Below are 13,121 nucleotides of genomic sequence, written 5' to 3'. Positions count from 1 at the left end.
AGACCGTCACAGCGGCCAGGCACCGGTTCAGGACTTCGACAGCCTCCTTAGTAGCAGGTGGGAAGGAGTGACAGAGTTGGACGTCATCTGCGTACAGGTGACACCGCACCCCGAAACTCCGGATGATCTCACCCAGCGGCTTCATGTAGATGTTAAACAGCATGGGGGACAGTATGGAGCCCTGAGGAACACCACAGGTCAAAGGCTGTGGTGTTGAACAGGAGTCCCCCAATAACACCTTCTGGGTACGACCCTCCAGAAATGACTGGAGCCACCGTAAAACGGTGCCCCCAAGACCCATCTCTGCAAGGCGTCCCAGAAGAATACCGTGGTCGACGGTATCGAAGGCCGCTGAGAGGTCCAGAAGCACCAACAGGGACACACTCCCCCTGTCTAGCTCCCGGCGGAGATCATCCACTAAGGCGACCAAGACCGTCTCGGTACCATGTCCCGGTCTGAAGCCAGACTGTGCCGGATCCAGATAATCCGTGTCTCTCAAGAATACCTGGAGTTGTGAGGCCACCACGCTTTCCATGACTTTGCCCAAGAAGGGGAGATTGGAAACAGGCCGAAAGTTGTCAAATTTAGTGGGGTCCAATGATGGTTTCTTCAACAGCGGCTTTATAATAGCCTGTTTTAGGCTCGCTGGAATCGTGCCTTCCCGAAGGGAGGCATTAACCACCACCGTTACCCACTCAGCCAATCCCCCTCTGGCCTCTTTCAGAAGCCAGGATGGGCAGGGGTCTAGGATGGACGTGGTGGGCCTCATTCCTCCAAGTATCTTGTCCACATCCTCAGGTTTCACAAGCTGAAAAGAATCCATCAAAATAGGACAAGCAGGTGCTTGTGTCACATCCACAGAGACTGCATTTAATGTGGCGTCCAGCCCAGAACGGATCAAAGCGACTTTGTCTGCGAAGAACCGAGCAAATGCTTCACAGCGCGTGTCCGAGTTGTCAGGGCTCCCACCTGAGGTAGGGGGAGTTAAAAGACCTCTGACAATCCGAAACAACTCCGCCGGACGGTTTTTTGCAGACGCAATAGTGGCCGCAAAGAAAGTTTTCTTTGCGGCTTTTATTGCCGCGGCATATGCCCTTAAAAAGGACACAAACCGTGCTCGATTTGACTCGCTTGGATCCGAGCGCCACACGCTCTCTAGTTCCCTCTTCCTTCGCTTCATCGCTGCCAGCTCCTCAGTGAACCAAGGAGCTGGTTTAGCTCGGTTACTTGAGAGGGGACGTTCCGGAGCGATCCTGTCAATTGCCCTGGTCATCTCCCCATTCCAGAGAGCGACCAAGGCCTCGACATGGTCACCTACCGAGGTGGCGGGAAAATCCCCAAGAGCCGTCAGGAATCCGTTTGGATCCATAAGCCTCCTGGGGCGGACCATCTTAATGGGTCCTCCACCTTTGCGGAGGTTAGGAGGCGCAGCGAGCCTAAATCTGATCAGGAAGTGGTCGGTCCATGGCAACGGAGAGATGGACAACTCCTCCACACCGCCACCTTGCTCCCATCCCTGACAGAAAACCAAGTCCAATGTGTGTCCAGCACATTGGGTGGGGCCAGTTATTTGTTGGGACAGCCCCATGGTTGCCATGGCAGACATGAAGTCCTGAGCCGCTCCTGAGAGGGCCGTCTCGGCATGGATGTTGAAGTCCCCCAGCACAAGGAGCCGTTGGGACTCCACCACCAGGTTCGAGACCACCCCCGCTAGCTCAGGCAGGGAGACTGTAGTGCAGCGAGGTGGACGGTACACTACAAGAATCCCTATTCTGTCCCGGTCACCCACCCTCAGGTGGACGCATTCGAAATTTGTGGTCTGCGGGATGGGGCTCCTGGTCAGATGGATGGAATCTCTATAGACCACTGCGACCCCGCCTCCCCGTCCTCCGGCTCTTGGTTGGTGTTGCACGGAGAAACCTGGAGGACAGAGCTGGGAGAGGTTTACGCCCCCCGCTTCATCCAGCCAGGTCTCCGTGATGCACGCCAGATCTGCCCGCTCCTCCAGGATTAAATCCTGGATCCAAGTTGTTTTTCCGTTGACAGACCTGGCGTTCAACAACACCACCTTTAAACCAGAGGGCCCGCTCACCTGGTTACACCAATTTACCTTAGGAGACCGGTTGGGGGTTGTCAATATGGATGAGCGGTCCGAATTAGGCCGAATTCGAGGTCTCCTTTTCCCGCATCTCCTCCTTCCCACCACGACCTCTATGGGGGCCCCTCGGCTCCTGGAACTCCTCCCCTCCTCCATGCCGCAATCTAATGCCAAGGTCTTACTTCCAGATGTATTCGTTGTTTGGCTTTCCGGTCTTAGCCAGTCTACCTTCCTCCCCACTACCCCCCTCCCCACCTCATTTTCATTTATAGGGTCCCACCCACCTCCCCCCCTGTCCGTCGCACTATATAACAGTAACAGGGAAAGCACACAGAGGGGGATGGGGGACCACATAGATAACAGCGGTACAAGGCGGTGTTGGATGTTCTGGCCACACCACTAGGATAGTTCATAAAGTGCACAGTAAGAGCTGGATCTAAAGTGCAATCGCTATAGTACCTAAAGTGCCATAGTTAAAGTGCAGTAGCTAAGGTGCGGCATGGAGGGCTGGGACGGGGCGAAAGTGTCAATGCGGTTGGCGGCACGGTAGGCGCCTTAAAGTGCTCTTATTATAAAGTGCTGTATCTCAGCCGATATAGGCCCGAAATGTACAAGCTGGTATGTAGTCACCCTTTTAAAGGGCTGGGGTGATGATCAGTTAACTTAAGCTAATTATGACCCAGATGGAGTCTCAAGATGGTGGAAGTGAAGCGGATGGGGCTTCCGGGGGTGGTAACTCGGCATGGGCAAGCACGGTTTGTTGGCCACCAATACTACACACTCTGAACTAAAGCAGAGGACGCCCGCTTAAAGGTCTACACAAGGCTAGCGAAGGTCTACACAATGGTTTGCACAGGGTTACATAGAGAGCTGCACAGCGGAGGTCACACAGTATTAGGTCTACACAAAAAGGCCCAAAAAGGTCCGCGCCAGATGTCTGCGATGATAGCGCGTCAGCAGAGGAGGCCGTGGTTCCGCCGCTCCACAACGGCCCAGCGGGGCAGTTGCCGTGGCCTGATGAAAATGGCGGCGGCAGTGGAGGCGGGTCTCAGCGACGGTGACTCACCAGCCGGATGTAATGGCCGAGGCCTAGTAGAGGCTGGTGGCGGCAGCTCCGGCAGTGGCGGAGGCGGCCCCGCCGGCAGTGGCCTGGCAAAGCAACAGATGGGCTCATCCAGCAGCGCTCGGCGGCGGGACGAAGTGGGCCCCGTGGCCCAGTGGCGGCTGGCGGCAGCAACCCCGGCGGCGACGGCCGCGGCCCGCAAGGAGCGGCGGCAGTGGAGGTGGGCTTCCACGATGCTGACTCACCCGCAGGCTGTAATGGCCGCGACCCGACGAAAGAGGCGGGTTCCGCGGCGAAGGTCTGGCGAAGCGGCAATGGCTTCCGCAGCAGCAGCCGGGGCTCGTCCAGCAGCGTTCGGCGACGGGCAGAGCGGGGCGAAGCAATCCGGCAGCGCGGTAGCAGCCCGGTAGTCAACCCCCTGCTCGATGGCGGTGGCGGTGGCTCTCAGCGGTGGTGGCTCACTAGCCGAATATAGCGGCCGCGGCCTAGTAGAGGCTGGTGGCGGCAGCTCCGGAGATGGCGGTCCGGCGATGGAGGCGGGCTTTCGCGGCCTCAACAACGGCCCAGCAGGCTACGGCCCGGCGGCGGCGGCTCGGCTTCTCGGCGGCCGCCCGGCCCAAGAGTGGAAACGACGGCAGGCCCAACGGCGGCGGCCCCCCCGACGGCCCAACGGCCCAGCGGGGGTCCGGGGCGAACCGCGTCCAGCGTCGAAAGGCGCCCGGCGCCCGATGCCCAATGGCGGCGAGGCTGCGGCTTAAGCGTCCAAGGTGAGCCAGCCGCGATGCAATGGCGGCCGTTCCGGCTTTCCTCAGCCTTTATTCCGGCTTCCTGGGTCCCCCCCCGGCTTTGGACTCCTTTATCAGGAGCCTGAGATCCGGGGGTCTCTCTCCCCTTAGTCTGAGATGGATTGGTAGGGGGGAGGTTCAGGATTCCTCCGGATTTAGTTGATGAAAATCAAGCAGCTCTGAGTCCCCCGTTGCTTGCCTCCATGCCGGAACCGGAAGCACATGCTCCTCCCATAGAAATCTCAAAACTTGAACATAATTTCCCCTTCCCCAGCCCTCACTTCTAACCTTCCTACATTTACTAGGAAGTAACTCCTCATTCTTTGCATGCTTGCTGGAGATGTTTATGGTGTCGTAAATTAGTTAAATTAGCCTCCCCGTATATGCAGTACCTAAATTTCCTACTTGACAGATGCAACTGTCTTTCGGGCTGCAAAGGTTGACAGCAAGCTACGCAAATTGGTTACATGCTCACTCCGACCCGGGCTGGCTTCAAACTCATGACCCTTGGTCAGTAGTGATCATAATGCAGTTGACTCCCAGCCAGCTGTGCCACAGTCCCGGTGGATTTGGTACCTTTGGAAACAAAGTCCACATTAGCCTAGGAAAGGACTATGTGGCCTTGCAGACATCATAACCAACAAAGAAGGATGGTGGCAATGGCAATCGATGAAGGGCCACAAGTTTCATATGTTGTGCATATGGTCTGTTCTGATTGAAAGTGGCCCTTTGGTCACTGGGACAGAGAACTGCCTTCCCATTCAGCTGCAACTTGATCATTTGACATGAAATATTAGGGACTGAATTGGCACCCTTATCAAAAGAAAACATTCTCTACTGGTATAGATCCATGTGTGGCTGTTAATGGCTGCAGACTGGGCTGTGACAGTAAGCACATAATGTGTAAATTTTCCCAGACTGGTTCCGTACAAATGCTTTATGTATTAGTCTCTAAGGTGACAAAAAACTACTTGTCCTTTCTAGAAATGTAGTATCTTTGCTTCTAAGAAATGGCTATTTGCCTGAGCAAGCAGTATTGTTCTCTGTTGTATTATCTGTCTAGCATGTGCTCTTTTCTGGAACAATCAAGCAATCTTTTGTTCTGTCCCTTTTATTTGAGCAATGCAATCACTCTCTCTTTTTAAAAAAAATACAAGCCTGTTATTTAGATGGAGATTTTTGAAGAGTAGATTGCAGGTGTTCTACTCAGTAGTGATTGTATTTGCTAGTGCCTCTCAGTCTGTATTTTGGCTTATTATTTGGCACCTGCACCATAAAGATAAGTTGATTCCTTCTTCTAATTGTAGCTCAATTTATATATTTGTGCTATAAGATATGAAAGTATTAGAGGAAAGATGCCCAGGGTAGATCTTGATACCCAGGGTAGATCTATCTAAAGTATAACTAAATAAAGTAGTCCTTGTAAATTCACAATATGTATATCATATTATCATTCCAGGATCTGCAGATGGGAAGATTTTTTTTACAAGAATAAGAGAAAAAAAGTATTAGATTCAATCTTTTTAAGGCAAGAGTGTTTCTTTGAAAAAAATCTTTAAAGTATACAATATGTTGGCAACACTGCATACATTGTGACATGGATCCTAACTTTGTTTCCATGTACACAGCAGAGTTTGTGGATTGCTTTTCTTTCTTTCTTTCTTTCTTTCTTTCTTTCTTTCCTTCCTTCCTTCCTTCCTTCCTTCCTTCCTTCCTTCCTTCTTTCTTTTTTAAAATCTTCCTCTGCAGCCACATAAGCTTCTTTCAGGTCTTTCTCTGATTTTCAGACCTGTTTGAACAGAATGAGTTATGGTACAGGAATTTGCAGGATTTCAGTTGGTGAATGTTATTTTCTCCTCTTATATTAACAAAAGGACAAACCAATGCCAATCCCAAATGCCTGTACGTTCATACATTTAGTTGCACATATGCTGATCTTTGTAACTAGGCTTTAATAAAATATGATTGCCTTACTAGGTAGATAAGCTGAAAATGAGCACCATACTTAGAATGCTCCACTCCTAACACAGGCTGTCTTCTGTGAATTCCATTTAAAGACAAATCTGATCAACATGCCACCTGCAACATGCTAGCAGCCAGTTCTTTGAGAGAACTGAGTGGGATGTAAGTCAGCCTGAATGTGGACTGGAACACTTGGAAACTGGCCATCTCCCCCTTTATATGGAGAAAGCATTCATTCTTGATTTATAATAGGCACTGCAGTCTTTAACTTCTTCCAAGTGCTCAGACTGCCTCAGAATCTTACATCAAGATATTTTGCCAGATGTAAAACAGTACAACTTCATTGAAAATCAGGACAGCTAGTTTTTTAGTGATCTTTCTTTCTTTCTTTCCAGTCTTTTGAATTTAGTTGTTTTTTTTTTTTTAGTTATTTAAAAATCCCTTGGAATTGGTATTCTTGCTAGAGCGTCATGATCATGTTTGGATGTTTATTCTCCTTGATTGTGTGTTGTGTTACCTTAAGATGTCTCTGTCTTATAGAAACCATGATCCTAAAGTGACCCCATCATATAATCTTGGGATTATTTGTTCAGTCTCAGTTTTCTGCTGGAAGCTAGGCAGAGAAGGGGCCAGCCTGACAACCAAGTTGTTGATGTTTAGAAGGACTGTCTCATGTAGTCATCAACCTGGTTTCTTGGGATGGTGACAAGTGCAACAAAGCCTTTGCTGAGGACTACATATCTCTGGCAGATTCATACAAGTGGAGGCAATCTTTTAGATATTCTGGCCCTAAGGCATTTAGAATGTTTCATGCCAGATCCAACACTTTGAATTGAACTAAGGAGCAAGTGAGAAGCCAGGGCAGTTGATAGGAGACCTAGTCTGTAACATGCACATCGGATAACTTCCTGGCTGTTGCATTTTGCAGAAGCTGTGACTCCAAACACTTTTGAAGAACATTTCCATTCAAAGTATATTATGTACGTGACCAGGAGGTAACTGAGACACAAATCATCCTGGTCAAATCTGTCTTCATCAAGAAGAAGTGTAGCTGGCACACCAATTAGTTAGGGAATGGAACACTTAGCCAAGTGGCCACCCAGGAGCAGTACAGTGTCCAGTAGTACCCTCAGGCTGTGAACTTGGTTTTTCTCAGGGCCCTCAACCATAACCCAACAGGTTGTAATCCCAACTTCAGCTAAGTTCTACATTCATGTTTACATTCTTCTGCTATCTTTTTGTAATAAATAGTTTACCTATCTTATTCTCTGTGTGTACCTACCAGGCATGTGCTCAGCCAATGTTTATATTGCATTTCCTCACATACCTGGGGGAAAGCAGGATTGGATGTTTGGTACAGAAGCTAACTTTCTGAGAATTTTATACTTGTGTGTGTTTTTTTTAAAAAAAAGATGTTTGCAGGCCTTAGGAATCAAAAAGGCACAGGTGGTAAAATAATGTTTAGGAACATCTGCAGTAGATATTCCCTGCACCACTTATAGTCCTTCTTCACAGCTAATAAAAGCAAAACAAATGGTGTAAAATAAAGACAGGCTTGTAAATATGCATGAGCTGTGTGAGACGTATAATCCAGCTTTTTCTTGGCTAAATATTGAAGCAGCAAAACTACCTACCTTTCAAGGAAGCCGTCATCACTCTCCACATAAATATCATACTCTGCATATTATTTGAATATCACTATACCACACTGAACACTTGCATTCTTGTCTGATTCTGTATGATAAGAAGGGGAATTCCTGGTTTGTAGTTGGATACGACTCATGGAATAACAGGAATCTCCTGATAGAGTTAGGAAGAGTCCTGCCTAAAACTTGGAGAAATGCTGTCATTTAGCATTGACAACACTGAGCTGCATGAGCCAGTGGTTTGAGGCAGCTGCCTGTGTTTTCTGATTAGATGAGAATTTGTTAAGATCAGCCTATGTTGAAACTTAGTTGGTGAGTCAAATATTCTCAGTAGTGATATCTTGGTCTTCATCATGGAACTCCCTCCCAAGGGAACGAAGACTGGCTTCATCCTCACTGAGATTGTGTTCTGTGTACTTCATGCATTTGAGGAAGTAGAATGTGGTCCACAAAAGTCCCCATTGTGATACATGTGTTTAGTCTGTTTAAGGTACCACAAGATTTTTTTTGGTCATATTCCACGCTTATAAGACTCCGTGTGGAGAACTGGTCTGTTAGACAATCAAAATAGTTGTCCCTAAACCATGTTTTCATTTAATTGGATGTTTTCATTTAGCTCAGCTTCCCGAGGTTGTACAGCAGCACATAACAATCAAACAATGATAGCAGTAAACCTCGGGGAAATGTTTATCTTTCACAAGTTAAAAACCGACATCCTTCGACCTTGTTGTAAAAAAAAAACACCTACAAAATGTTTCTGAATTAACAATAGCTTGATTTTGCTCTTGGTCCCTTTGCAGTTTTGCACAGAATTAAACCAGCCAACTCTGCCAAACATCCGCAAATGGAAGGGATCCCGAGGAAGCTGGAAGGGTGTGGTTTCAGAGAACACCTCAAGCCATCCACAGAAGGTACCCAAGATAGCCATCATGAACTTTTGACAAAGTTTTATTTTTGTCCATGCAAGGATAGAAATGTATATATTTGAGTTGGAGAGCTCTGCAATCTTTGTTATTGTTAAGACTGCATTTCTCTTGCACTGATATTGCATAACATGCTTTTTCCTGGGCCTTTCTATTGATTTTGGAAAACCCTTTTTGTCCAATGGCAGCAAATTTTGTGCAGGAAAGGTATTTGCTTGCTTAACAGTTTTGAAAATACTAATCTAATGGCTCATGTATTTCTGTACCTAGACAAAATTGTAGATGTAAAATGTATATGACCCTAAAAAGAAATATTCTAGAATTGCTAGCATACAGTAATTTATCAAAGCGTGGGAGTTTAGCATACAAGCAGATATATACAGAACAGATCCAGACTCAGTGGTCCCTAGAAGATACCCACCAAAACCGATACAACTTTAGTTAGTTCTTATAAAAATATGAATAATCTTGCTATGTCTAAGTTTACTTCTTTGCCTCCCAGAGTGTGGAATATTCTGGCTTCTTGTGGGACACAACTGCAGGGATAGAGCTGAAGGACATTGCCTCCCAGGAGATTGCACAAACAAATGGCAATGGCCGGCACCCATATACTGAACCTTATATTGCACACTTCAAGGTAAGAGTACGCAAGAGACACTTTCCCTTTTTCTGGGTGAAGAATTCAAGGAACTGTTTGAGATTAAGTAATACATATTTATTTTAAATATTGCATGGTTTAAAAATGTTATTTTGATCAGTTAAACGGAATGAGCAGTTTTGTTGTTAAGTGTCCTCAAACTAGTGAGTGTAGGTTTTTTTTGGGCAAGATTTATTTAGCAAAAGCCAGTCCTTGCTTTCCTGAAAAGCTCAGAGAGAAAGAGTTATGAAAGGTCACGTATTGGTTTTCCATGGCTGAGTGAGAATGTGAAACCTAGTCTCCTAGAGTCCAAATTCACCACTCGAACCACTATACCACACTGGAATATTCTAGGAATATACTCTTAAATCAAATACTGAACATTAAATAGTAATGTATTTCCCATATTTACAAACAGTCAACATTTCTTTGCATATGCATAGTCCAGGAAAGACATATGTTGATTTCAAATGTACACTTTTGAATTCTCAGTTTACGCAGCCTTGCAATTCTCTACTCATAAATAAGCTCTATTGAGTTCACCATAGATGGGTGGATATAGGATTGCAGTTTTGAAATCTAGATCTTGAAATTGTCATTTTCAATTGTAGTTCATTTTCACTGAACATGTTCTGGGCCTATCTAAAAGGCACTCCATTTAGATAGGCACTCTGTGACATATTTGCAAGCAGGAAGATTACAAGGAAAACTGTAGTATTAAATATATTATCATGGAAAGGTTACAAGTGCAGACCTATGTGACAGATAATCATGAAACCTTTGTACTTCTAGAAGCTCCTCAGCCTTTCTTTGTTAATACTGTTTGTGCTTTGTATAGGTTGGAATGAATGACCTAACCCTAGTGAATCTTCATCTGGTCCCACTGCCCTCAGTGGGAGACAATACTGTGAAGAACCATAATAGCCAAAAATCAGCAGCTTTTGCACAGACTCTGCAGGAAACACTAAAAGGTAAGCCTATTTGCCTTCAGTGTCACCAGTTATGTTGAAAAAAACAAAAACTGTGCAGTGTGACCTTTCCATTTTTGAAGCTTAGATGAACTTTTTGCACGTTTGCATAATACAAAATGGTTCTACACTGGCATTTTCATCTCTGTGAACTACTGGGGATCCTCAAAAGACACATCAAGTTTGTCTGGTGCCCAAACTGAAACAACATCAGTACAAGTTATTCATCTAATAAATTAGTTTAATGGTTCTCAACCTGTGGGTCCCCAGATGTTTTGGTCTTCCAAAAATCCTAACTGCTGGTAAACTAGCTGGGAATTTTTGGAGTTGTTGGCCAAAATACCTGGGGACCCACAGGTTGAAAACCACTGAATTAGTTGATATGAGAGAAAAAAATAATGTGTCGTTTTTTAAAAAAAGATGGTATGCATTGTATTTAGATCTGTTGTACACAGAGTGGTGGCTCCTGGATTCCTGATGAGTTTCCAGGAAAGGAAGAAAGAAAGACTTGTAGCCAATGAGCACTAATATGGCACCGATCCCTGGCACATTGAGGGGAAAAAAATGTTAGCCACCCTCCATCAGATAGCTGTAGGTGATGATGATGATTGTTGTTATTATATTTATTTATAGCCTGCTTTTTTTCTCTAAAAATAGACCCAAAACAGTTAACTGAACAATGGAATATTATTTATTTATTGGTTTATTGGTTTATTTGTTTCTATCCTGCTTTTCTCCCATGGTGGGACTCAAAGCAGAGCACAGCATGTAAAATCAAGACAATTACAAACAAAAACATATGCATATACCATTTGAAACTTAAAAAAAAAACATAGAAACATTAAAATAGGATTAAACATGGGAAGTATTGAAAATGTATTAACATGCCTAAAATACTCCACAGCGCCCTCTGGCTTGGTGTTAAAAACTATCTTCTTTAGAAGCCTGCCTGCGTGATGCCTGCATTTGTCCCAGTCAGGCATCCTTTTAGAACTGGCTTCCTTTCTCTTCTAACTCATGAAGAAATACCTCTCTTGAGATTGCACTTGTTATTAATGCAGTTGTGTATGCATGTCTGGATATAAACATTTCTTATCCTGTCAAGCATCCAGTTGTGATTTGACAGTTTATTACGTTTAATCATTTAAACAGTCAGTTGGAATTCATTTCTGAAGTGCACCCAATATATCAGTTGTTAGGTTTGATTTTCTTCTCTCTCTGTCTGTCTGTCTGTCTGTCTGTCTCTGTCTCTCTCTCTCTCTCTCTCTCTCTCTCTATATATATATATATATATATATATATAAAAAAAAACACACACACACGTGTGTGTGTGTGTGTGATCAGTAGCACCTGGCCAATCACCCAGAGAAATGATCATAGTGTTTTAAAAACTAGCAATATCCACATTTCTTAATGTGGGTGTAGAAACCAGCCCTAGATTTGGCCTAGAAGTCAGAGCAAGTAATAGTAAAGGATTTGGAATGGTTTGAAAGTCTTATGGCAGCCTGCGATGGCCAGCTGTGTTTGGTTTCAGACAAAAGGAAAACCTGGGTGTGGGAACAAAGAAGATGATAATAATCAATAATAATAAACTTTATTTGTACCCCACCACCATCTCCCCAATGGAGACTCTGGGCAGCTTACATGAGGCCAAGCCCAACAACGCAATACAATAAATAAAATCAAAACAAGTGATTAAGAATTATCTTAATGATGATGTGAGGTTAGTGTGTTGTGAGGGGAGAGGGAGTAAGAATATGCTGTGATGTTCCTATACTTATCTCAGCAGTGGAGAATTCTTGCTTTACATGACCCTCAGTATATCTAATAGAGGCCCTCACATGCCTTGTCCCTTCCACACAAACAAAGTGATTGTTTAGAGTGATTGTTTCCTGGCCTTGCTTTTACCCAACATGGGAAAAGTGGTCAGATTTCCAACTGGAGAGCCCAGACAGTGCTTTAGCTACAAATTTGACAGCATCAGGGGAAGAACCTGATCCCTGACCTTATCCAGCCTGTTAGACCCATCCCAACTCTAATATGTTCCCAATGGAAGCATCCTTACCTTTGCCTTATGGCTTCTGCCCTTACCCTCAATCCTTTTCCCTTTCAGGAATAGCTATTAGTCCTTTGTACCACTCTGGCCACTTACCTTCAGCTTTTGTCTTGAGGAGCATAAAGTACTACTAGGGGACCACACAGTTATAACACTATGCCAGGGCTTCATCTTATGGGATTACGGGATTTGCAGTTTAGGGGGCAGTAGTTAGAATTTTCAGATTGAGAGCTCCTTCAGTCTCATCCCAAACCAAATATCGCAAGGACAACATAGGATGCAGCCTAAGTGAAATCACAATGCCAACATTGTGTGTAGTGAGAAAATGCTATAGCCTATGGCCGCAGGGCCACGCTTTCCCCCACCAAGTGATTCAGAATTAACTTAATGAGTTCTTACAGTTCTACATATATTCTAATGTGTAGGGTACATATATTTTAACAGTAGGTTGACAGAAATCAAAATATATTTTAATGAAGATATGTAATTCCTATTAACCGTCTAGTAAAGAGATGTTTTATTGTTTTTTTTACAATGGCAAAACATCATTCTCTCTTACATACAACCATGTATTCTAAATTAATTTCTAAAAATTAAGGCCATTAGTTTAAAATGTTCAGAAGCAATGCCCATCTCCAGTTTCAGAAGTGGTGTATGAAGACATACTGTTTTGGGTACAAAGCATAATTTATGTTGTTCTGATTTCACTTATCCTATATTAAGTGTGGAGAGCTCTACAGACTTAGCTTGGGCACAGAACTACTTTGAAAGATGGGAACTAAAGCAGAGTATGTTATGCTGAATTATAATTGGAACTCCCCCTGCTTCCAGCCATTTAAAAAAATAAGCATTTTAAAGTTAGAAACAGTTTATAGTATGTTTCCCTTCTCCATTAGGCAAGTATTGATTTCCCCCTCCTTTCCTGGTTCAGCTGAAATTGAAAATGGCATTGATTCCTCCTTTAAATGGAATCACTCTCAGTA

The 13,121-nt window shown here is 44.8% G+C and overlaps 1 protein-coding gene across 1 annotated transcript in view; it reads left to right on the top strand.

The window, feature by feature from the left end:
• The window catches only part of EEPD1 (endonuclease/exonuclease/phosphatase family domain containing 1), a 65,966-nt gene that overhangs the window by 48,867 nt on the left and 3,978 nt on the right, over nt 1–13,121 (top strand). Inside the window, exons 3-5 of the mRNA XM_060781619.2 lie at nt 8,355–8,465; nt 8,980–9,114; nt 9,953–10,085. Of these exons, the coding sequence (XP_060637602.1) occupies nt 8,355–8,465; nt 8,980–9,114; nt 9,953–10,085 (379 nt within the window). The remainder of the gene's footprint in view (nt 1–8,354; nt 8,466–8,979; nt 9,115–9,952; nt 10,086–13,121) is intronic.

This window comes from Anolis sagrei, chromosome 6 (genome assembly GCF_037176765.1).
Source record: "Anolis sagrei isolate rAnoSag1 chromosome 6, rAnoSag1.mat, whole genome shotgun sequence".
Taxonomy (NCBI): Eukaryota; Metazoa; Chordata; class Lepidosauria; order Squamata; family Dactyloidae; genus Anolis; species Anolis sagrei.
This window is presented reverse-complemented; position numbering and strand designations above follow the sequence as displayed.